The following is a 23,057-nucleotide window of genomic DNA, read 5'->3' on the forward strand; positions in this document are numbered from 1 at the left end:
TTTCTTTTTTCGTTTTTCCATTGAGCATGCGTGTCCGACGAATATGTATTTTGCATGAACCGGTAGACGAAAGATTGACATAGAAGAAGTCTGTCGATTCTGTTGCAACAAATAAAGACGTTATTCTCTTTTTCGTTACAGGTTGTCATGGTTCATTATCTACAGCGTGTTTGTCTTGCTGCTTTCTGCTGTTGGGGTCATACTACTTTTTACACTTCAGATGTTCCAGCACACACACTTTTTACCGATATTCCTTTTAGTAGTGCTCTACAGTTTCTCCATAATCATGTTCGCTTTCATGATAACCCCCTTCTTCGATAAGTCACGGGTGAGTGTATTATCCGTTCAATTATTAACCAATTATTAACTCGAGTACTATTCGAAATTCGAATTTTCAGACCGCTGGTGTGCTAGGCAACTTCGCTGTCACAATATTAAGCTTAATGTACTTTATCCAAGTATTCGTTAACGACTCCAGTTCCATTTCCTTTTGGGTGGTATCGCTTCTCAGTCCAACAGGCGTCGCTTTGGCAATGGATAAAGTTTGTATCGAAACAGAAACTGTTTTAACCCTTAGCACTCGAGCGACGATTCCGAGGCGCTACTAAAAATTGCTATATCGTTAGACTACAGATTTGATGGGTTTATGACGAAAACGTGCCGGTGCAATTTAAAATAGTAGAGAGATTAATAAGAGATTTTAAGAATGTCGATATACTATTTTCAACTGTCTGAGTGCAAAGGGTTAATATTATATACGATAAATGTATGTTATCGGTGTATGAATATTTTCCCAGGCTCTTGTGCTGGACTTGCAAGGCGAAGGAGTTAATTTCGATAATCTTTGGTCTGGTCCCGGTATACCCTTTGGAGGAAGTCTTATTATGATGACGTTAGACATCTTTTTGTATGCTTGCTTAGCGTATTACTTCGACTGTGTCATACCTAGTGAGTGCATCAAGTTATTCTTCGTTTAATCATCATTTCCCAAAGATTATGATTATACATAAAGAGTATCCCGCTAACATCTGTTACCAGGCGATATTTCCGGCCACGTATGGTGCCAATAATCTTTTCCCAAAAGTTGTTTCTTTCAAGATGTCAAGTTTTGAGTAGGAAAAATTTGTTGCCTCGTAACAGACTTAGCGTAGCATGGCACTGTTACATATTTCGGGATTAAATTGATTCTAGGCGAATACGGCGTTAAAAGAACTCCCTGGTTCTGCTTTACGCCAGGCTTTTGGTGCCAGAGGAAAGCTCCAAGGGTGGGTTTGCAATACAAGAAGAAGACGGAGAGACAAAGTAGAGAAAAACTTGGTTTACAGTCGTACTTACAGGTACCGTCGTCGAATGGCGAGTCAAATTCTTTCATACCTGGCGAGGAGACGAACCGTGACATCGAGCCAGTGGTAAGGGAGATGAAAGGTCGCGAAGCCATTAGGATAGTCGACCTTTACAAGTCCTATCAAAAATGTCGCAAGCCAGAGACCAAAGCTGTAAATGGCATCAATCTGACGATCTATGAAGGACAAATAACCGCGATACTTGGCCATAACGGAGCCGGCAAGACGAGCCTCTTCAACATACTGACTGGCTTGACTGCACCAACTGCCGGCACCGCTTTGATTTTCGGCTACGATGTCAGAGATTTCCAAGACATGCAAAATATCAGGAGTATGACTGGCGTTTGTCCGCAACACGACATTCTGTTCGATCTTCTGACTCCCCGAGAACACCTCGAATTCTTTGCGGCTGTACGAGGAATTCCTAGGACAATGATAGAACACGAGGTACATCCTTCTCGATTTTCGTCTAATCATATTTAAGCCATCTCCATAAATATAAATGGAGATATTTTTCAATTGTTCGTTACAATAATTACTTTGTAAAATTTCATTGAACTTCTGTCACAAATCGTCTTAAATATTGTATATAAAGACTAACCACTTGAAGCAAAAATTAAAAAATTTAAATTTGGTACTCGTTGGGTTAATAGGAAATCGTGTACAAACTTTTGCATTCACATAATATTTCGTGATCGTCGCCAGGTGAGGAAAACTTTGAAAGACATCGACTTGTCCGAGAAAGCGGACACTTTCGCAAAATATTTAAGCGGTGGCCAGAAGAGGAAGTTGTCTGTGGGTATAGCCATTATCGGCGATCCAAAAATTATCATCCTCGACGAACCCACCGCTGGAGTAGATCCTTACTCCAGAAGACAGATGTGGTCCTTTCTGCAGTCCAGACGTCACGGCAAAGTAATATTGTTGACCACCCATTTCATGGATGAGGCCGACATATTGGCGGATAGGAAAGCGGTGATTAGTAAAGGGAAATTGCGTTGCTGCGGTAGCTCCCTGTTCTTGAAGAATAAGTTTGGCATCGGATACCATTTAACGTAAGTCAGAGACAAATAGCAAATAATAAAATGTAATAAAATAAATAGAATAGAGTAGATATATAATATATTATTTCCATTTGCCTTCCGGCTTCGCGGTAACTTTCGGATACACTATTCCATCCAATACCATGCTGATACACTATAGAGAGTAAAAGAAGCAGAATAAATAGTAATAAAATATCATAGAATATAATAAAATGCATGTATCGAAGTATCCGTAAACAATGAAAATTGTCCGCAGGTTGGTACTCGAGGGAAACGCAAGGGAACACGCCATCAACAGACTGGTAACTTCTCACGTGTCAAAGGCTGAGAAGGCGAGACGCCACGGTCGAGAATTGAGCTTCATTTTGCCTCACAATTCTGTGGAGAATTTCGCACCGCTTTTCTCGGCCATAGAACACGAGATCAAGACCAGGACGAGTAGATTAGGTATCAGTAGCTATGGAGTGTCGATGACCACTCTGGAGGAGGTGTTTCTGCACCTAGAGAAAGACGAAGGCACAGAGTGCACCATGGACAATTTATCCAAGAAAATGGTACGGAATCGTGCGTTGAGTAGGTCGTTGTCGTTACAGTCTAAGAGCACATCTTACCAGAGCTTGCAGAACGAGGGCGTCACCGTTCAGAATGACGGCCAAGCGAAAGGTAAATTTATTTTAACATGTACATGTAACGCTATCGCATTATCGGATATAATATCTTTTTTCCGTCGTTTATAGGCGAGTTACCAGACGGTGTCAATAACGATAGGAATCCTCCTGTTCTCGGCCTCGGGTTGGACCCTATAAAGATCCGGCCTAACTTCCTGCAAACCCTGTACGCCATGCTTCGCCTAAGGATACTCAGGCTCTTCAGGAACATCCAGTTATTGTACTTCACCATCGTTGCGCCTCTCCTATTGATCGCTCTTGGTCTGCATTTGAACAGTATTCAAACTCTCGAGGTCAAGATGCAATCTCTAAAACTGAACACTGGTACGTCTTTTCCACGTATTACGAAGATTTTCCACAATTTTCGTTGAAACTGCTATCTACCCTCTGATTTTGATGATTTTTCGATACATCTTGTACAACATATCCGAGAAAAAAGAAAAAACCATCGAAATCGAAGAGTAGATAGCTGTTCTGCAGGTTCGCCGAATTTCGTGAAATCGAAATCGGCATAGGCAGTTTTCTTTCTTCGTAGATACCTATGGCAACGAGACCAAAGTTTTGTACTCCAACAATACCGATCGCGACATCACGCCTCTAATCGAGGGGATAGGTCGAGATATCAGATACGTTGAAGAATACGACGGAGATTTTGCAAACTTGTTGAAAATCGCACCTCACGCGGCTGTTTTCAGCGTTAACGAGTACAGCCAACGCAAGATCAACTTGACCGTCGTTTATAACGACACTATGCAACATTCCCTACCGATTCTGATAAACGTGCTGTCCAACACCTATTATAGGTATGCATGCACGTATTTCAAAAGCTGTAATCGTCCGAAGAGTTATTAACACTTGAATTTGCATTACTTTCGATCAGGTTGGTCTCGGGTAAAGAGCAATTAGAGTCGATAAGGGTGAAAACCCATCCCTTCCAGCAAACTTCCCAACCACAGGAGTTCAACATCGGCACAGGCAGCTCTGCTGTATTCATTGGAATGAATTTCGTACTGCTACCAATCATTCTAGTCGTGGACATGGTCTACGATCGGGAAGTAAGATCAATTTATAGAATATTCAATGTGCTTTGCTGTCGGTTGTACGTCAACGGTTTTGTTTATTTTGAACGTTGTCTATTCGTAGATAAAAGCGAAGAATCAACTTCGCGTGAATGGTCTGTCGTTTTCGATGTACTTTCTGACCTACTTCGTCGTACTTGTCGGCCTGATAACGTTCATCTGTCTCTGTATACTCGGCATCATATTCCTCTTCGATGTGCCTTCGCTTCAAGAGATACCAGCACTCATCACCCTCGGCGGTCTTTTAATGCTATATTGCCCGGCGTCCATCCTCTTTTCCACGTGTCTCAGTTACATCTTCGACAAAATGGATTCTGCACAGAGTATTCTACACAATATTGCCGTCTTCTTCGGGCTCATACCCTTTATACTAGTTATGGGTCTTGACATGTTGGGTCTTAGTAAGTAATAATACTGAATTATTTATTTTTTTCGAACGATTAACTACTTTGCTACCAAACAGTTACTCTGTAATCTAACAAATGTATGTAGTAGAACGGTACACGGGTGCTCGCTCTCGTTGCACGGAAACAAGACCGGAATTTCAGGCAAGATCCGTAGTTTTTGCAAACAGAATGCAAAAAACGGGAATTTTATCGGTACTGCAATGAGAGCGAGAGAACCTACTGTATTCGATATTCGGAATAAGCTAAATATACATAGTGTTTTGTAGTATCGGTAGTCGGAGAGTTCGCAATACCGAAACTTAATCCGACGACTCGTTCACCGGTAACGATGATCGCTCTTCCAGGTGGAATAGCAGCATTCGTTCTGCACGTGATCTTCTCTTTAATAAACACATTGTACGTGCCATACGCTGCTGTGTATTATGTCGGACGAGTTCACCTGATGTGCTCCATCAACGCCGCTTGCCACCATCTGACCATGTCCGATTATCTAACTACAGAAATAATTATAATGGCCTTTGGAGTGCTTCTGCACTGCCCGCTGTGGTTCTTTATACTTTTGATATTGGATACCAAAAAGAATGGTGGCAACGTTAGCGACATTTTCAAGCATTTCCTGGTTAGAATCGTTTCTTCGCATTCCCTGGCCTGTAACCTTTCGGCAAATCATTGAACTTCAGTACTTCTATTCGCAGCGCAACGGCGGCTCCGTCGGCGAGGAAATAATGGAAAATGCGGATATCGGAGAACACGAGGACGCGGACGTCAAAGCCGAAAGGCAGAAAGTTTTTAATCTCATCACTTCGTCATCCGTTCAAGAACCACCTGTAGTTCTAGTACAGGTACGAATTTTAATCGATAATCATTGAAACTCTGAATTTGAGGCTTTGTAAAATAAATTGGCACCGCTCGTTCGTTCGATAGAACCTCCGAAAGGAGTATCGACACAGAGAATCAGGTTCCTGTAGTTGTTGCTCGAAGCAAGACGAGGAAGCGAGTCAAATACAACGAAAAGTTGCTGTAAGAAATCTCTCGTTGGCGGTCGAGCCGGGAGAGGTGTTCGGTTTGCTGGGTCACAATGGCGCCGGCAAAACCACGACAATGAAGATTATCATAGCAGAGGAAGCGGCCTCGCGAGGTAGAGTGCATATCGGTGGTCACAACATTAATTCCAATTTGTCAGAGGCTTTCAGACAGATGGGCTACTGTCCTCAACACGACGCTCAATGGAAAAATATCACCGTCAGGGAACATTTGGAATGTTACGCTGCCATACGCGGTGTACCATGGGGAGATATCGGCAGGTAACTGTATTTATTTTTATTATCTACAGAACTTATACTTGAAAAAAAATGCAAAGAATTGATCTTTCAATAAAAAATCCAGAACACCCCGTTAACCCTTCACCTTTAACCCTTAACCGTTGACGCGGTGTCTAGGACAAACCATTGGAATTTCTTGAACTAACATTTACAAAAAAAATAGAAATTGGGGTACCGCAAAATCCTCGACAGTTAGGCATTCATTTTCGAGTCGAGTGTACAAAGATTTGACTCTTGGTTTTCTTTATAGAATCGTAGACCTCTATTTGTCCGGATTACAAATTCACGAACACGCGGACAAACAAACCCAGGAATGCTCGGGTGGAACCAGAAGAAAGCTCAGTTTCGCTATGGCGATGATAGGTGGTCCAAAAGTCGTCTTAATGGACGAGCCCAGTACAGGGATGGATCCTAGGTCGAAAAGGTTTCTATGGGATACAATTCTAGCCAGTTTTCAGGTGCCTATCAAAACATGATATTTTCTATTGCAGTTTGAACGTTTGGTCAGCGGTGGTAATGGAATGTTTTTTTTTTGCAGGGTGGTAGGGGAGCAATTTTAACGACTCATTCGATGGAGGAAGCGGATGCTTTGTGTTCGAAAGTCGGTATAATGGTGAAGGGAGAGCTTAGGTGTATTGGCTCCACCCAACATTTGAAGAATCTCTACGGTGCTGGATACACCCTTGAGATGAAACTCCAGGGCGGTGATTGCACGCCCACGACACCTTCTGGCGACAGGATTACTAGTCTGAAAGAATTCGTTTCCAGCCTGTTTCCAGATGCTACCCTTGAGGAGAGTTTCGCTGACAGATTAGTTTTCGGTGTTCCCCAACACGCAGTTACCTCGCTGGCCGAGAGCTTCATGCAGTTGGAAAAGGGTAGGTGAATGCTAATCGCGATCACAGTACTTACATTACTACTGTACAAAAGAAAGAAGCACCCGGCCATATTTAATAGAAAAGCGTAAAAAATCAAATAAGAACACTAAGTTTTGAAAAAGTATTCCGCTGTTTCGCTGTTCCGCTAGTTCTGAGAATATACATCTGTGTTATTGCGGATGATCTAATAGTTTAAATGCAATAAATCAATCATTGTACAATACAATTTCTACATAAAGATATTGTTTGACATCATATCCTATAATTATACTGGGTGCTTTTTTCTTTTGCACAGTAGTGTATATTGAAGAAAAATAAAAAACAAATTCTTTTCTAATTAATCCCATTGAATTGTCTAGCCAAGCTCGAACTGGACATCGAAGAGTACAGTTTCAGCCAGACCACTCTGGAACAAGTATTCCTGAAATTTTCCCATTACGATGAATCAAACTCGGGGGAATGATGACTCGCAACGAGTGTGTTGATTCTGGTGCGTTGTATAGTGAAATATTCACGGGACCGTTCAAGTGTGAACAAGTTGAGAATAATAGTGATCTGTTCGTTAATGTTCCGATGTGAATACCACGGATAAAATCGATAAAGACAGCATTCTTAAGTATCAAGAACGTTCTATTGTAGTAACAAGGGAATTTCACGTTACCGATCTGTGCGGATTGTGAAGTTAGATTAATTCCTGTTTTAACCTTGACGAAACTGTAAGTGGAAAAATAAGGATCGTACGATTTTTACGGTACACGACGCTCGACCTAATGCTGAGAGGAAAGCCGAGAAACACAGATATATAGGATGAGAAAGAAAGATAGTTAGGACAGTATATCGTTTCTTTTTTTCGTACCGATGTTCTGCATACTGTCATGTTCGTCCGAATTGCGCAGTGACTTCCTGAAGTGGTTATGTCGTGAGATATGAAATAAACGTACATATGAAATGAACGACTTGTAAATATAGTGGGGACTGCAAACAATTTATCCTATTGTCAGCAGATGTGGTCATAATAGTATCGACACTAATGATTTTCCAATGATATCGTAATCTAGTGTATTTTTTCGATTCTTACAGAAATACATAGGTCTCGCGATTAATATTGCTGTGGAATTGGAACGTTCATTATCATCGATTATAAGTATAGAATCATCTTCCGTTGTCAGTGAAGACAAAACAGTAAGGACGTTCGATTCTTTTTAAATGTAGGCGGTTCATAGGAACTGCCCAATCTACTACATTGATAAATGTGTATCCTGTACAGTACGGGATTAATGGTCTAGCGACATTTATAATTGCTCCGGTTAACAACGAGTGCTGTTGACGCAACAACACACACACTGTTGTTTGACACGGGACGCCGATTGTATCCAAAACGATCTGGATGTAAGTTGGACGTGACTTAATTTTGTGCATATAACATAGCACTTAGCATGTATTTATAAATATATTTCTCCGTTTCGCTTATGGTCTTTACCGAAGCCTTTCGAATAACGAAACAAACACGATAGGTTGTTTACCTTGCCTCGATAGCGCGTAAGGACATGATAATTCGGCGCGAGAATTTTTCCGATGAAAGGTCTGCGTTCAAGCAGGAAAGAGTGACCGGGAAGATTCCGAAAAAACTACTCTGTAAAAGAATCTTGACGGTTCACGAATTCAAGTTCACGGCAGTGTTTCTATTAATTTGTTTCTCTCTCACTATTCATTTTTGCATTGGAAGACCTTTATCGCTCCTTTCATCCGATAATCTATAGCATTATACAAACTTGCTTTACTTTGAGAAAAACGGATTCGCATTCATACATAAATCCGGTAAGAACGATAAGAAACACGAGTATTCTTGTGTCGGATAATTTGAAACATTACTGAGAGTTCGTTCGAGGATTGAAGGATTTCTCGTAAGGGATACTGTTGGAGCAGTATGGAACATAATCGAAAAATTTCTAGAAACTACGGCTCGTGATTTGCTTTGGAAAAAAAATCCGTTTTCGGGAAACTGTAGTGGGGAGATTCCTTAACATTATTACTAATGGGGGAGTGAAATAAAAATTCATAAAAAAGAAGCTTTAGTCCATATAGACAATTTAAAATGTCCTCGACTTTCCACAGCGAAATGTTTTCATTCTTATAGATACCCAAATGCATACATTCGATCTTCTGTAACGTTAGGATTCCGAAAAATCGAACAAGTGGGTCAGTATAGGGGCACCGTTTTAAGGACTGAGTGAAATATTTTGTAGATGATAGAGAATAGCTAGATGAAAAATTGAAATTGCATCGTAAGGGATGTATTGACTTTTGTAAATAAAAAAAAAGGACTCATTATAAGAATGATTCATATTATAAATATAAATATATACATATATGTATTATGTATACGTTATAGGGAATATGAAATGCAAAAGAAATACGTGCGCCATAACGCATGTGCGCATTTATAGAGATTGTGTACGCACAATTCTTGTTCTAGCTAATACCAATATGATATAAAATTTAGTCAATTATGAAATTACACGAATGCAGATAAAGAAAGGTTGCAAACAATTTTATGAACAATGATTTACATATAAATATATAAATACACGCGTATCTATATATTTATATAGGATACAATACATACATATACGTATACCGTTTTTTAAGAAAATGTGTCATGGTACGTGCATAACAAGGATATTATAAACATTCCTAATCGCAAGTTGCTGCGTTATGAAGAATAAAAAAAAAACAATTGCGCGTACTTGCATTCATATACTGATTGATTTTTACATTTTTCTTTTGATTTCTTATTTACAGTCATATCTATGCGTACATCTATCTTCTCTGCTCATAAATAATCGCCACTTTTTGGCATTTACCTGTTAAAAGGCTCGTTCACGTGTGTGGATTTTTCACGATCGATATACATATATGTATATACACGATATATATATATACGTACGTGTAAATATAACGAAGTATAACATGCATACTATTGAATACGCATATAATATGGATTTATATTTTCACGTACGTACTTTGCAGTTTGCAACTAAAATCGTAGATTCTCTCGGTAGAACTTGTTTGATATATTGTACAAGGCTACTCTATTGTTTACAGAATCAAATGAACAATCGAGCGTGCGTGAGGCATTGTTTCCTATGTAAGAATGAGCAGGTGCGGATAATAGTCACACTTTTGAAAGCTTGTAAATCGAATGTAAAATTGAATTGCCCTATCAGTATGTATAATTTTATAGTAACGTATATCGGGATATGAATTACAACGATCATATCAGTTGGTCGGTTTTTCGTTTTGTATATCAACGACATCTCGTTCCGAACGGGAGTGGAAAATAAACGAGAAATTGAGAATTCTGGGGTGAAATCCTTTGCATGCTCTCACGCACTCAGCGATATCTCGGCGAGAATTTCGCGCGTTTAGACACGCACTTGGCAAACATTACCACCCATAGAGAAAGGCATATATACACACACACACACACGACATAAACATACAGGCATACACCCACAAGCAAACACACGACACACGCCACATTAAAGGAAATTTAAGAGAGAAAGAGACTCGTATATATACTTAGATACAATTATTAAAATGCGATTATCATCAAGTGAAAGAAAACTACACGCCGAATACACCTTGTCGACGAACGATTGACTTACTGCGGAAACTACGTATTTGTTGTGTAAAGTGAATGTAATTGATTGGTTAACGGAAGCTTTTTCACCAATAAAAAAAAAGAAAAGAAGAGAAGATCAGTTAAAACATTTACGAAGTGACCTTCTTCAAAAGCGTTTCGTGGTTTTTTAAATATATTAGAAAGACGAGAAGGTAGGGGAAGAGGCCCGCACGATCATCCGAGGAGCTTCTTGTTTCTCTACTAAATATACATATATAATGATCTCTATCCATTGTTGTCTAATGCATAATTTTAGAGGTAACCGACGCTATACCTGTACATTCGAGCCAATTGGTAGCGTTTATTATTATGTACTAACTGACGAAGTTCTTATAGATATAGCAATTAAATTTAGAGCATTGTAAATTTCTTAAATCAGTATTTCTCGAATTTTCTCGTCTCGCGATCCCTTTCCGCGAGAACTAACCACTTCTTTCCATATACATATATTTTGAAATTATACCCTACGACCGTTTTTCAAATCGCCTATGCCTTTTTTAATTGTAATTTGTTGCGCCTTCTTTTGATAAAGCAATGGAATGAATCCGATAAAAACAGGAATTAATAATAATCGGACGATTAATACCGTTGGATGGTAAATTCAGAGATCGAATGGCAAGTAAAATTTGAATGATGTCTAATCGTACTGTTTTCTATCTCCATTTCTAATTCATTTCTTCCAGTTTTTTTTTATTTCTGTGAGCAAAATTATACACTTTACAAAAAGCGTGATAACACCAATTAAAGAAAGAACTTGTAACGTTATTATTCTGGTATTTTATAATGTTTTGTATTTATATTTTTTATACATTTCAGAAGACAATGGTATTATTATTGTTTAGACTTAGACTTTCGGACAAACTCGTTTTGAAATTCTAAACAATAATTTATATTTTATGTATGCTGATTACTATAACAATTCATGTTATAGGAGAACGATTAGCTGCGAATGAATTTTTACCGAATACATTCATTCGTATTTACACTGAAATATATACATATTTACACGCGCGCATACACACAGTCAGACACACACGCAAGCACACACGTAACATGCATACGCAAACATACACGTAGACAGATATATTATTAAATGCTTCGTATCAGACAGAAATTGCATATTAATAAAAGAAAGATGTGTTCGTACTGATTCGTAAATTACAAGAGGTATCAAAAAGATTTCTGATCGTATATAATTAACAATAGCGAGCCTCTTTTACGAAGATATTTAGACGATTTGTTTACCAGAGGTTTGCCGACGATAATGATAATAATTAACTCTGTAAAAGGACGTTAGGTCCCCCGCTTCGGATAAATAAATTTACAACTTTGAATTTATTGTATAATTGTTATATTACGATAAATATATGTATACAAGACGGTTTATAAAATTGCAAAAAAAAACTGTTATTTCTGATTGTTTTCTAATGTTAACGAACGGTACGACGTGTCAGATTTAATCCTTACGATCTAAACACTTTCCAGACAACATCGAGACATTTTGCCGCCATATACTTTCAAATGGCTATTGCACAGTTACATTTTGCAGCAGTAAACTTATCGTTTAAATGGAATACCGTTGTTAATGACAGGTCGTTCCAAAGAGACTGTGAAAAATTATAAAAACTCTTAGTCCGATTATACTTTATGTTAAAAAGTATTTTCTTTTCAATTGTTTTATGATAAAATTGTTTTTATATGGAAGGTACTGATCTATTTCTGATATCGGGTAAAATTTCATATACTACGTCAAGTTGATACTTTGAAAATCAAGATAACGAACATGTGTAAATCAAGAAACACTTTTGTACTATACTGCTTGACGTACACGTATCCATTCGTTTTAAAAGCATGGTACGTTCCATTGTTTAAAAAGATTAGAGATCGTAATTTAAAAGCCCTCTTCTATTTATACTTTAAACTTTAAACCGTTGGTACATCTCGTGACCTTTGTTAGAAAATATTGAAAATTACATCGTTGCATTAGCCCTATACTTTTCTTTCTTTACACCTAGTCTTGCTCTGAATCGATAGTAGCGTGTATTATATGTATATTGTGTGTAGTAGATGATAGAAACATGTTCACAATTACTTTCTTTTTTTCTTTGAGTGAAAGAACTGAAATGTTTATTAACAAAAGTAGAAAAAGGAAAAGACATTACACTAATCAAAATATAAAAAAGAACATTTTAATCGGAGAAAGAAAGATTTCTAAATGAATTACTTTTTTTTCTATCTTATGCATTCGATACATTTCCATTATAATAAATTAATTATACTTCTAATTGTAACTTTGTTCCTAATGTGTCTCTTAACGTTCAATTCGATTAATACGTACCTATTAATGAAATGATTCTTATGAAACTAAAGCTTTATCAGAATATTTACAGTGGGTAACGAAGGTATTCGAACGCCCTTTAGAACAGAATAACTTTTTTATAAGTGTACCAAGCGACCTGATTTTTTATAATCACTTAGAAGCATTGGTTTACAAAATGATATTCAAACAAGATTTTCCAAAAATTATAATTTACAAGGTTACAGGCAAAAATAAAAAAGGCATTTTTTAAAACTTTTATTTGAGCCCTTAATGAAAATTTAAAATATATATTTTGTAGATCTATATAGTAGTTACACACATGCTGAACATTTCATCGAAATCGGTTGACGCAGGAAAAAACGATACACATCGAAATAAAATCCATGATTCTGTGGATTTTAAGGAGAAATTGATCAAAAGTCGTGTAAAACTACGATTTTCACAATTTTTAACCGCTTGTAGTTCGTGTGTATGTTAATCGATTTCGATGAAATGTTCAGCATGTGTGTAACTACTACAGATCTACGAAACATATATTTTAAAGTTTCATTAAGGACTCAAATATAAGTTTTAAAAAATGCCTTTTTTATTTTTGCCTGTAACCTTGTAAATTATAATATTTGGAAAATCTTTTTCGCATATCATTTCGTAAACTAATGCTTCTAATTGATTATAAAAAATCAGGTCGTTTGGTACAATTATAAAAAAGTTATTTTGTTTTAAAGGGCGTTCGAATACTTTCGTCACTTACTGTAGATGAGAATTGTCTTTAAAGTAATTTAATAATTAGTAATTATTAATTACGATGAAATAATAAATGTTTCCATTTGTCCATGAAAATTACCAATACAGGTTTGAACTGCATACGTAGAAGCATCGAATTCCTATTTATAATATATTACAATATATCTACCACTCAACGAATCATTCTTAAAATTTGGGCTATCGTAGTGTTCGTATTTGACTAACTTTCATGATTAAGTTACTCGTTCAAGCCAAATTTTAAGACCAAATAAAATTATTATACAACCGAATAGTTTCATATTCTGTCCATTCGAACTACTACCATCGAAATCGCATGCGCATCGCAAGATTTTCGACCTCGTCCTTTGCATGAGATCAGAATATCAATTGTATATTTTGTCGGCGTAGTTACTACAAAACACGTTTAAAAATGCAGCCCATTTTTTCTTGCTCATTACACTCGACAGAATAATCGTAACTTTTTTACAAACTTTATTTCTACAGCTTTTTCCTTCGTTCGCGATCGCATTTCTCCGTTTTACCAATGATTGGGACAATAAATAGGAAGTGATAGAAAAATGCATATGCGTAACCTTTCATCAGAAGGTTCACGCGGTCGAATTAAAAGACGTCAATACGAAATTCCAATAATTTAGGGTTTTCTTCTTCATGTGGACAGATACAAACGATGATAATCGTTCGCTCCAAAAGCACAATTACACTTCGGGCATTTCCGCTGTCGCGTTTCGTATCGCGTACGCAAACAGTCCCAGCAGAACACGTGGAAGCATTTCGTTAAAACTGCATCCTTGCGTTTTACTTTACACGATGGACACGTCAAAGTCTCCTTGTACTCGCGCAACTCTTCTGCCATTACTTCGTCCAAAGTCTCAGCCAATTCTATCTTTTTCATCCTCTCGACTTTACGCCTCAACTGTGCTATCTCCTCCTGTAATCAAACACAGCGAAACGCGCTATTAAGTTATCCATTAAAATTTCATTATAACATGTTCCAAAATAAATAGATCTTACCTGTAACCTTTTTGTTTTATACGCCTCTGCTTCTAAGGAACTGGTCTTCTCTGCTACAACTTGTTGCGCTTCTTTCATCTGAGAATGATATTTTTCTGGGAAGAAAACAAATATATTTCGAAATTCAATAAAATTCCCATCTACAAAAATCGATACGTCAAAGATGTTTCTTACCAAGATGAAGCTTCAAATCAGCTGCAGACTGTGCACTCTCGATGGCTTTCCGTTTATGCATTTCCATAGCTTGCTGTCTCAAAGCTAATTCTTTTTCAACAGTGGCTAGAGAATTCTGCAGGAGGCGTTCCTTTTCTTCTAGTTTGCGAACAACTACATTGGCCGCTTCGACTTGCGTCGTTAAGGTAGAGACTTGTTCCTTTAAAACATCCTTCTCCTCTCTAGCTAATTTATGAAGTTGATTACTCTTGATTCTCTCTGTCATTAGCTTGAAGTTCGCGTCATCCTTCTCTCGTAATTGTTGTATCAATCTAGAATTCTGATCTTGCATGTCTTCGAAGGCCTGACCGGTCACCTCCATCTCGTTCAATAAAGCCTCCTCTTCCTGCAACCACACACAGTTCTGTTCAGCATAATTCACAGTTCATAGATTCAATCAAAGTCGGGTTATGGTAAAAATAAATTTCGATTTCCTCAGCTTCCGTCGAATGCTATTCTTCTTTTCCATTTCGTACGAAATATCGATTCGTAAACTAACCTGCTTCTGCGAAGCTACTTGACGCTGAAGAGTGTAAGCTTGTTCTTCTAATTTTTTTATTTTTATTTGTGCATCTTCGTCTGCTAGTTTCTTGCGCTCTTCGCGTTTACTTTCCTGAAATAGCGTTTTCATTATTAATTACGTTTACTTGTTGTATATACAATAAATAAAAAAAAGGCCGCTATTCCGCGTACTTGAATTTTCTTGATTTGCTGGCGTAACTCTTCCAATTCTGCTCTCGTTTTACGCTCGGCAGCCATTAGTTGCACTTTATCTCTTTGCTCTTTGCCAACACCTTTGTACATGTCCAAAAGAAGTTTCATTTCCTTCATTTCATTCACAGCCTTCCTATAATTATCACGAGGCAGTGCAAACATAGTATAAACGAAATACAGAAAGAATAGAGACCAAGATATCAAATAAATTAGAATGCATCTTAATTAGAGCTTCCTGATCCACGTATACGTAAATACACGTGTACACGTGTAATAAACGAATTCGGATTTTAATCCGTGTAATATTGAATTTACTGCTTTGTGTCGCTTCTTTCGTAACCAGTCGAAAAACAGAAACAGATCAGTTGTCGGACTCGAACGTGCCGAACGGAGATGCCGTGTACAACATACACGGAAAATAGAATGCATAATTACATGTGGTATAATTACACATAAATACACGATTCACGGATTCCGTGTACACGTGTTTCTTCAGGACACGTCCAAAATCGTAGGCTCTAATCCTAATAAATCAAGTTATCACTAGGGTTTGGTGACTGTGTAAAATTGTAACGTTATTTGATCAGCCATATCGATGAACTTGTAAATACGATTACAGGTTCCTTATCCACCCCGTCTGTATACATATAAAAGAGAACGGAATGCCATTCGTCCGAATAAATGGAAGAATTATACGATCACCAATCTCAGCAACAATGCAATTCATTGTACACGACATACTTAAGTTGTGCTTTCAGGTCTCTGACAAGTTCTGATTCAGCTACTTTCGTGTCTTTAGCGCGATGAGTCGGATCGCGATGTTCAGTTTTAATGTTCTCCTTCTTGATGTCCTTCTCTCGTTTTATATCTTTTTCTTTCTTCAGTGTCGGAGATGTTAAAGTCAGTGAATCTGGAGTACCTTTGTTTCCTTCACCTTCTCCAACTTCAATGGTTTCAACCTCTTCCTCTCCAGATTCTCTTTTAATGGAAATTCCACTTTCTTCTTTAATCTACATTAGTAGAAATATATAAATCCATTATTCTAAAAATTATTTTTATTTTCATTTCAGTTTTTGTAAATCAGCTTCACCAACACCCATGATCTATTAATATCACCTAGAACCATTGAATTCGTTACCATATATTAATGTTTACCTGTGCAGAACCTGAAAGGGAGTTTGATGCATCCTCCTCCTTTCCGCTACCGTCTGAATTGTTACCCTCCTTACTTTCTTGAGACGTTTGCTGACCTAATTTCGCTGTTAGTTCCTCTATTTCTTTCTTTAGCTGTAACAAATGAGAAACGACTAACGTCAAGCACAAACACTTCTGATTAATCAATCGAAGAATCTTTTGAAAATGTGATTAACAACAATATACCCTTGGTATTTCCGAAGAAGCTTCTTTGTATTTCCGTTTGTACCGATGAACTTCACCTTTCAGCTGCTGATTGTGATTCTGAAGAGACGTGATTAAATGCCTCATTTCTCTATTGATTGGTCCAGTCTGTTCGTTCGCTGCTAAATTTTGTTCAAATTCGATTCTCAGCATTTCATATTCTTTTCGCAATTGAGCTAGAACATCTTCCAGTTGTATACATTCTCCGCGTAATTTTTTCTGAGCCATTAATTCCTCGCTCTGAATGGAAGAAAACGAAACTAATTAATTTATATCGCATAAAAATAATGAACAGAATATAAAGTATGCGGCCCTTGCCTCCATCATTTCAATGTGACGTAAATGAGCGTTTTTGCTGGATTGTAACTGTTGCCGTGCATCGTCTAATTGTGTTTTCAGTTGCATCGACTCATTGTATAATACAGAAAATTGGGACTGTAAGCATTTGTACTCTGTCGTCTCAACAATTACGGACTCTGGAAGTTGACGTATCTGGAAATACAAAATATATTTCAAAATAAAATCGAGAGTAACACTAGACAAACAATGTTAAGGCTCGTTCGTCTTTACACGTGAATCATTTATTAGAATATAAAGAAGTAAAACACAAGAAACGAGTAAAAGCAAGTGTAACATGAGTATTTATTGCACATGACAACAATTTACATTCTGCACCGTGCATAGAGATTAGATATACAAAACCCAAAGAACTCACATCCATCTTTAATTTTTCTACTTCTTTCAATGTATCACGATGTTGTTGATGCAGTTTATCCAATTCTTGTAACCTATTATTTGCTAATTCCCTTGTTTCTTCCAATTCCCTTTGCAAGTCTTCGAGCTGCATAATAGAAGGTAAAAATCAAATGTGTAATTTGTTGTATCGAATGTATTAAAAATTGACCAAACAGCGTGTACCTTTGTTTGCGAAACACTAGATGCCACTAGGGTGTTTGGTTTATTGCTACCCTTCTCATCGGTTCCATGTATCTGCTGGAACGCCTTCAGCTTCTCTATTGCTTCGCCAAGGTGATGCTCCAGTTTGTCGTTACGTGCCCTCACTTTATTCAATTCATATTGAAGATCGTCCACTTGGTTACGAAGTTCTGCTGCAAGAGTATCTTTTCCTGTTATAGTATCTTGCAGTTCTGACATCTAAGAGATAACGTACGTTCGTTAAAAAAATTTACGATGAGAAAATCGTCAAAATAAATTAGCTTAAATTACCTTCAGCGAGATAGTGTGATATTTCTCGTGAAGTTGTATATTAATTGCTTGCAGATTCCTATTCTCCATTTGTATTTCAGCATTTGCTCGACGTACGACTTCATCAATATTAGGTGCCTCTTCTGAAGTAGAATAACATAGTAAATTATACATCTAACATATTATTTTCTATACATCGGACTAACTTGTAGCATCAAATGTAAAAGTAACGATTAATATCAGAGTGCAAGTTATTAAAATACAAAGTTGAGAGTTTCAAATACCTCCATCGAATTCTCCTTTGAGCGCAAGTGTAATTTTTTCATTTCTCTGGGAAAGACGATCGAATGCCTGTACAACTTTAGAAACCGCGCGTTTGGAAACTTGGACACGATTTGCCAGTTTGTCATCCAACTCCTCTTTATCCCAAGAGGAGAGTTGCATAAGAAACGACGTTGTAGCTTCGCTTTCATCTGTTATTAGGAAAAACAATATATTTAATTACGAACATAACAGTTGAAAACAATTGTGTTTGCACAAATTTCTTACTTTTATTTTCTGATTCATCAGCTGTTTCTGCGTCGAATCTCTGAAGTAGTACTCTTATATCTTCGTTTAATTGATTCCAATATCGATTAACAACATTGAGCACCGCATCATCCTGCATTTGCCTTTTCTCCAATTGTTCAATTCTTTGCCTCAATTCTACCTCAACTCTGTGACGCTGGTCTAACCGCTGGAAGAATTAAAAACAGAACAATGTAGAAGATAAAATTACAAAAATGAATGACAGTCCCATTCGAAGTAACATAAAAGGGAACTGAGGCAAGTCGGTTAGAAATGAAATAATCGATCAATTAAACTAGCTTTCACAACTGGTAAATACCCTTAATACTTATACAATCGGCAAGAGCTAAAATTAAAGGGGCATGAATCTAGGTATTAGTCAACACCACAGACTTTTTACGTAATAAATGTTTCATTTCTTTAAGTTATTAGCAATGACTTTCAAACAATAAAACTACTTCCGATATATTTAGTTATTAACGATCAATAATCACAGATAATTTATATCCTTCGAAACTATAAACAAAATGAATAACAAAGGTTATAACCGATGCAAACAAAACGATATATAAAAAGTAACAAACTTATGTAGTTTGTTTTTTGTAATATATCTTTTGAGATATCTCAGTCGCAGGTATAGAACCATACCTGGGCCAGCTTTTTATTTTGAAATTGTAAAACTTTCATGTCCATTTCTTCAAGGGTCGATATAGGCCCGATTAGAATAGGTTCGAATTGAACTTTTTTAATGGGTGGCTGGGAAGCCGAATCCCCGCTATCCGCAGGTCGCTTTGACATTTTGCGGGATGTCTGGTTTTTCCTGAAATCAGTCGAAACAAGGAAACATTGTAAGATGCCTCGTATATCGTGATTTATCGTTCGAAGAGTCTCCGAAATTTTTGTTATTGATCAAATGAAATTCATACCTTGTAACGTATAATAGTACGCCCAGCGATCCTCTACGCGAATACTTCAGAGTCTCTATATCGCTATGTCATCTTTAGATGCCGAAAGACTGTCGAAAAGGTCGCACTTTCGACAGATCTTTACATTTCATTGAAGACGATCGACAAAAAGTACGTGACCATAACGGAAGCCGCCATTGTGTCACGGCGTTGCATACGCGGCAAATCAAAAAATGAGGCGAAAAAATCGATGTTCAGCACGGACCTAGTGTCGGCATATAGATAGGAATACGATCGCAATATTCTATATAAACCTGTTCGCCTTGTGGAAATTCATTCGGTTGCCGCTAGATGACCATAGAGTTACAACAAATGTGTGTAGTTCCGTATCTATGTATGTTCACTTCGTACACGCTTGTCCGAGCGATATTGGACGGGTTCTTTCGCGCATGTGCAACAATTTTGAGCGACAGTAAAGTAGAAGTTTGACCAAAATGGGGTACCTTGATCACTCTGCATAATTTCGCAAAATTTCTTATGATCTGATTTTGAAAAATGAATGTATAACATGTGCATGTCGATCAAATATTAATAATAAAATTTACCAAAAATTCGTAGCAGGCTTGTCTCGTCCTGGACTCTTCCGGTACTTTCCCGCCAATAATAGTATCCCAGTACTTTCTCCATAATACAGATACGTTACTGCGCTGAATGCACATGCGCGAAAAAACCGTCCAATTCATGCTATCACCATTTGTACAACGGAGACAAAACGCGTCAGGTAAAATGGAAGGAGTCTTGATATTTGATCACACAGCGCATGCGCACTGCCTAATATTTATTATATAGTTACACAATGCATCTACTCTTACAAACTTCAGTTTCTATTCCTATATTATTGTTTTCTTTCAATTCAGACAAATATTCTCCAATAATTATTTTGTGCATAACAAAAAAGATTTATAGAATGCACGATGTGTTCCATTTGATATTTAGGTTAACGTTTCCATAGAAACTACAAACTACCCTTCGCTCGAATCATTCCTATTTACGTATAGATCAAACTTTCAAATCGAGTAGTTTGAAATATCGCTGGCTATCCGGCTGGCGGATTACAAGCTTTATAAAATCAAGAAGTAAAGAAGATTAAAATGATAAACACTCGTGAATATGCTATTATTCCTCCGCCACCGTTGAAGTTCACTTTAGATGAATGGCATCTTAACAATCGCTATAGGTTTGTACAGTATATTTTTTAGAAAACAGGTATTTAGCCGATATCGGGTCCTGTTGCGTACGTACTGTTTAGATTAACCTTTTGCACTCCTTTGTCGAGTGTAACTCAATATCAGAGAAAGAGAAATGTAAATAGGTTTCTTATATATGTATTTATCTCTTCCTTTATTTAATTGTCTTATTTTGTAGTTAAAAAAAATATAAGTTCCACAAATATAAATTACAACAAAGTAAATTTGAAGTAAATTTCAAATGAAATACATATGTATTTAAAGTATAGTAGGGAGTTGTTGGACAGAAAATTGAAAAATAATTCGGAGTGCAAAAAGGTTAAAAATTATAATTTACTATGAAAACCTTGATAGATCGCAAACATTAAATTATTGATCGTAAATCGAGCAGGTACCGATGTTCCGAAGCTCAGCAGGAATTAGCCGATCGGCTTTTGGCCGAGAGTCAACGCGTGTGCGAAGTAGGTACAGAAAGGGCGAAAAATAACAAGCAGGAGACCGATCACAGACTGAAGGAGAAACTCGAAGATATTGAATTTCGGAAAAAAGAACTGTTGCGTATAAGGAAAGATGTTGTTCTCGAAACCGACTCTCTAACGATATACAAGGAACGCATTATGAACGCGCTATCCTCCGTGAGAAGGAACGCTCTCGTTATTTGCGAGAAATGTTTAATGTTTAGGTCGAATATATTATAGAAACTAATCCCGTCACTCGTATACACGTATACGCAGTAACCAATTATATTTCGTCATTGTAATTTTCTTCCAGAGAACATAGATTAGGAATCGATTTGGTTCGCGACGACGTCGAAATACAATTGTTGAAGGAGTGTGAGGTTATCAAAGGAGTCGAAAATCTTTTTGTACGAACTCTAGAACAAACTCAAGAACAGATACGCCGGCTAAAAGCGACCCTCTACTACATGGACCACGATCTCGAAGATAAAGAGAACAACTTGCGCGTCGATAGACATAATCTGATCCTGAAAGAGACCAGCTTAAACTTAAGCATTTATCATGGTACTTCGCGGCTTGACCCATCGTATGCATTTTATTCTTTCGACTTCATGTGCTCATCGTTTACCTCTAAACTTCTCAATGTTCATTTTGACATCGAAGGACCATCGAATTGAATGAGTGGGAGATGCAGACGAATGAAAACATTGTTGCCGCTTCGAAAGAGATAAACAGCGCCAGACCGATGCGTTGTTACATCGATACGATAATTAAACAGGCGGTCTACGATTTGAATCACCAGAAGAACGCAACCGACGATGCCTTCAAACGGCGTATCGATGAAACGAAAGAAGCGAAAACGAAGTTGGAATTACAGCACGCCGAGGTGTGTCCTTTTTTCGTAGCTGAATTATCGAAATTACAACGTATCACTAGATTCTTCTTGTTCGCATATGCAGATTATGAGTCAAGCGAATGAAACAACGCAGAACGTTACACGTATTGAGAAAGCAATAGCAGAGAAAGAATGTTATTTAGCTCTGGCGCATACCAGATTGGGTAATCGATGTCAACGACCGGGATTGGAGCTCACGCGAGATTTAGTGGAAATCCAACTTGTAAAAGAAGTCTACGATCTACGTGAAGTTGTATCGAAATTACAAGCAACTATGTTCGAGGTAGCATAATTAGATATTGACCATCTCTTAGGCTAGACCCGTAGACGCGTTTCCAATTTCAAATTTCCCGCGAAATAAAACGAGTCTTTCCGCAGCGCGGGAATGATTAGCGTCTCGTTTGAATCTTATCGTAATGCATATACATACTTTCGAAATATAAATCATCTGTAATGACTTGTCATAGGAGGAATAACGATATTCTATAATGAAATGTTGCAGGCTCAAGCATCATTGCGTTATTTACTGAAGACGCAAATTCAACTTGAGGAAGATATCAACATTAAAACCAACACTTTAAAAATCGATGAGGTAGATTGTATGACTCTACGGCAGAGTATGGATTATCATGTATATTAAATTCATTCCGACAAGTTTTCTATAATCTGTATTTCATGAGCTTAATATGTCCATAATAAACTTTAAAAAGTTTACAAAATTAATTAAAATTAAATTGTCTGTATCTCGACTAATTGTAAGCCATTTCTCATCTGTCTATCTACTAAGGCAGCGCTCGGATTTACTTACTCGCGACGACCGAGTTTCGAAGGCTACGCCCCCTTGACCCGGCCGCGCGTCTCGCTCCCCGTGACGGCTATAGTTTTCCTAGGCGCCACGAATAGCGAGTATGGAACGCGCTTGAGGAGCTCCTA

The 23,057-nt window shown here is 37.5% G+C and overlaps 3 protein-coding genes across 6 annotated transcripts in view; 2 read left to right on the plus strand and 1 right to left on the minus strand.

Annotated features, from left to right (window-relative positions):
- The window catches only part of LOC143214737 (cholesterol transporter ABCA5), a 34,659-nt gene extending 27,120 nt beyond the window's left edge, over positions 1-7,539 (plus strand). For 2 of the 3 annotated variants that reach the window (XM_076436094.1, XM_076436113.1), the window contains 16 exons: positions 142-328; positions 399-542; positions 798-948; positions 1,192-1,790; positions 2,049-2,398; positions 2,643-3,049; positions 3,124-3,378; positions 3,590-3,857; positions 3,935-4,109; positions 4,198-4,534; positions 4,885-5,159; positions 5,236-5,382; positions 5,465-5,844; positions 6,113-6,320; positions 6,401-6,740; positions 7,100-7,539. In XM_076436094.1, coding sequence (XP_076292209.1) covers positions 142-328; positions 399-542; positions 798-948; positions 1,192-1,790; positions 2,049-2,398; positions 2,643-3,049; positions 3,124-3,378; positions 3,590-3,857; positions 3,935-4,109; positions 4,198-4,534; positions 4,885-5,159; positions 5,236-5,382; positions 5,465-5,844; positions 6,113-6,320; positions 6,401-6,740; positions 7,100-7,203 — 4,327 coding nt within the window. In that variant the 3' untranslated portion in view covers positions 7,204-7,539. The remainder of the gene's footprint in view (positions 1-141; positions 329-398; positions 543-797; positions 949-1,191; positions 1,791-2,048; positions 2,399-2,642; positions 3,050-3,123; positions 3,379-3,589; positions 3,858-3,934; positions 4,110-4,197; positions 4,535-4,884; positions 5,160-5,235; positions 5,383-5,464; positions 5,845-6,112; positions 6,321-6,400; positions 6,741-7,099) is intronic. The other variant, XM_076436104.1, reaches the window with a different exon arrangement.
- A 4,670-nt stretch (positions 7,540-12,209) lies between these two features.
- Positions 12,210-19,762, minus strand: Bre1 (E3 ubiquitin-protein ligase Bre1). Of its 2 annotated transcripts, none has more exons than XM_076436130.1 (16): positions 19,546-19,762; positions 19,268-19,439; positions 18,602-18,788; positions 18,337-18,525; positions 18,074-18,195; positions 17,765-18,001; positions 17,562-17,687; positions 17,165-17,338; positions 16,829-17,086; positions 16,604-16,735; positions 16,190-16,458; positions 15,428-15,581; positions 15,234-15,347; positions 14,696-15,080; positions 14,522-14,616; positions 12,210-14,438 (listed from the first exon to the last, which is right to left on the minus strand). In XM_076436130.1, exons 2-16 carry the CDS (start codon positions 19,415-19,417, stop codon positions 14,157-14,159), a joined length of 2,874 nt encoding a protein of 957 aa, XP_076292245.1. In that variant the 5' UTR covers positions 19,418-19,439; positions 19,546-19,762; the 3' UTR covers positions 12,210-14,156. The 2 variants fall into 2 exon arrangements, with proteins under 2 accessions (XP_076292245.1, XP_076292237.1); XM_076436122.1 differs by having other exon boundaries at positions 14,696-15,098.
- Positions 19,763-20,281: 519 nt separating this feature from the next.
- On the plus strand, positions 20,282-22,876 carry Tektin-c (Tektin C). The gene is made up of 6 exons (XM_076436142.1): positions 20,282-20,761; positions 21,163-21,453; positions 21,543-21,815; positions 21,893-22,115; positions 22,189-22,407; positions 22,627-22,876. Exons 1-6 carry the CDS (start codon positions 20,676-20,678, stop codon positions 22,762-22,764), a joined length of 1,230 nt encoding a protein of 409 aa, XP_076292257.1. The 5' UTR covers positions 20,282-20,675; the 3' UTR covers positions 22,765-22,876.
- Positions 22,877-23,057: the final 181 nt, after the last annotated feature.

Source organism: Lasioglossum baleicum, chromosome 1, assembly GCF_051020765.1.
Source record: "Lasioglossum baleicum chromosome 1, iyLasBale1, whole genome shotgun sequence".
NCBI lineage: Eukaryota > Metazoa > Arthropoda > Insecta > Hymenoptera > Halictidae > Lasioglossum > Lasioglossum baleicum.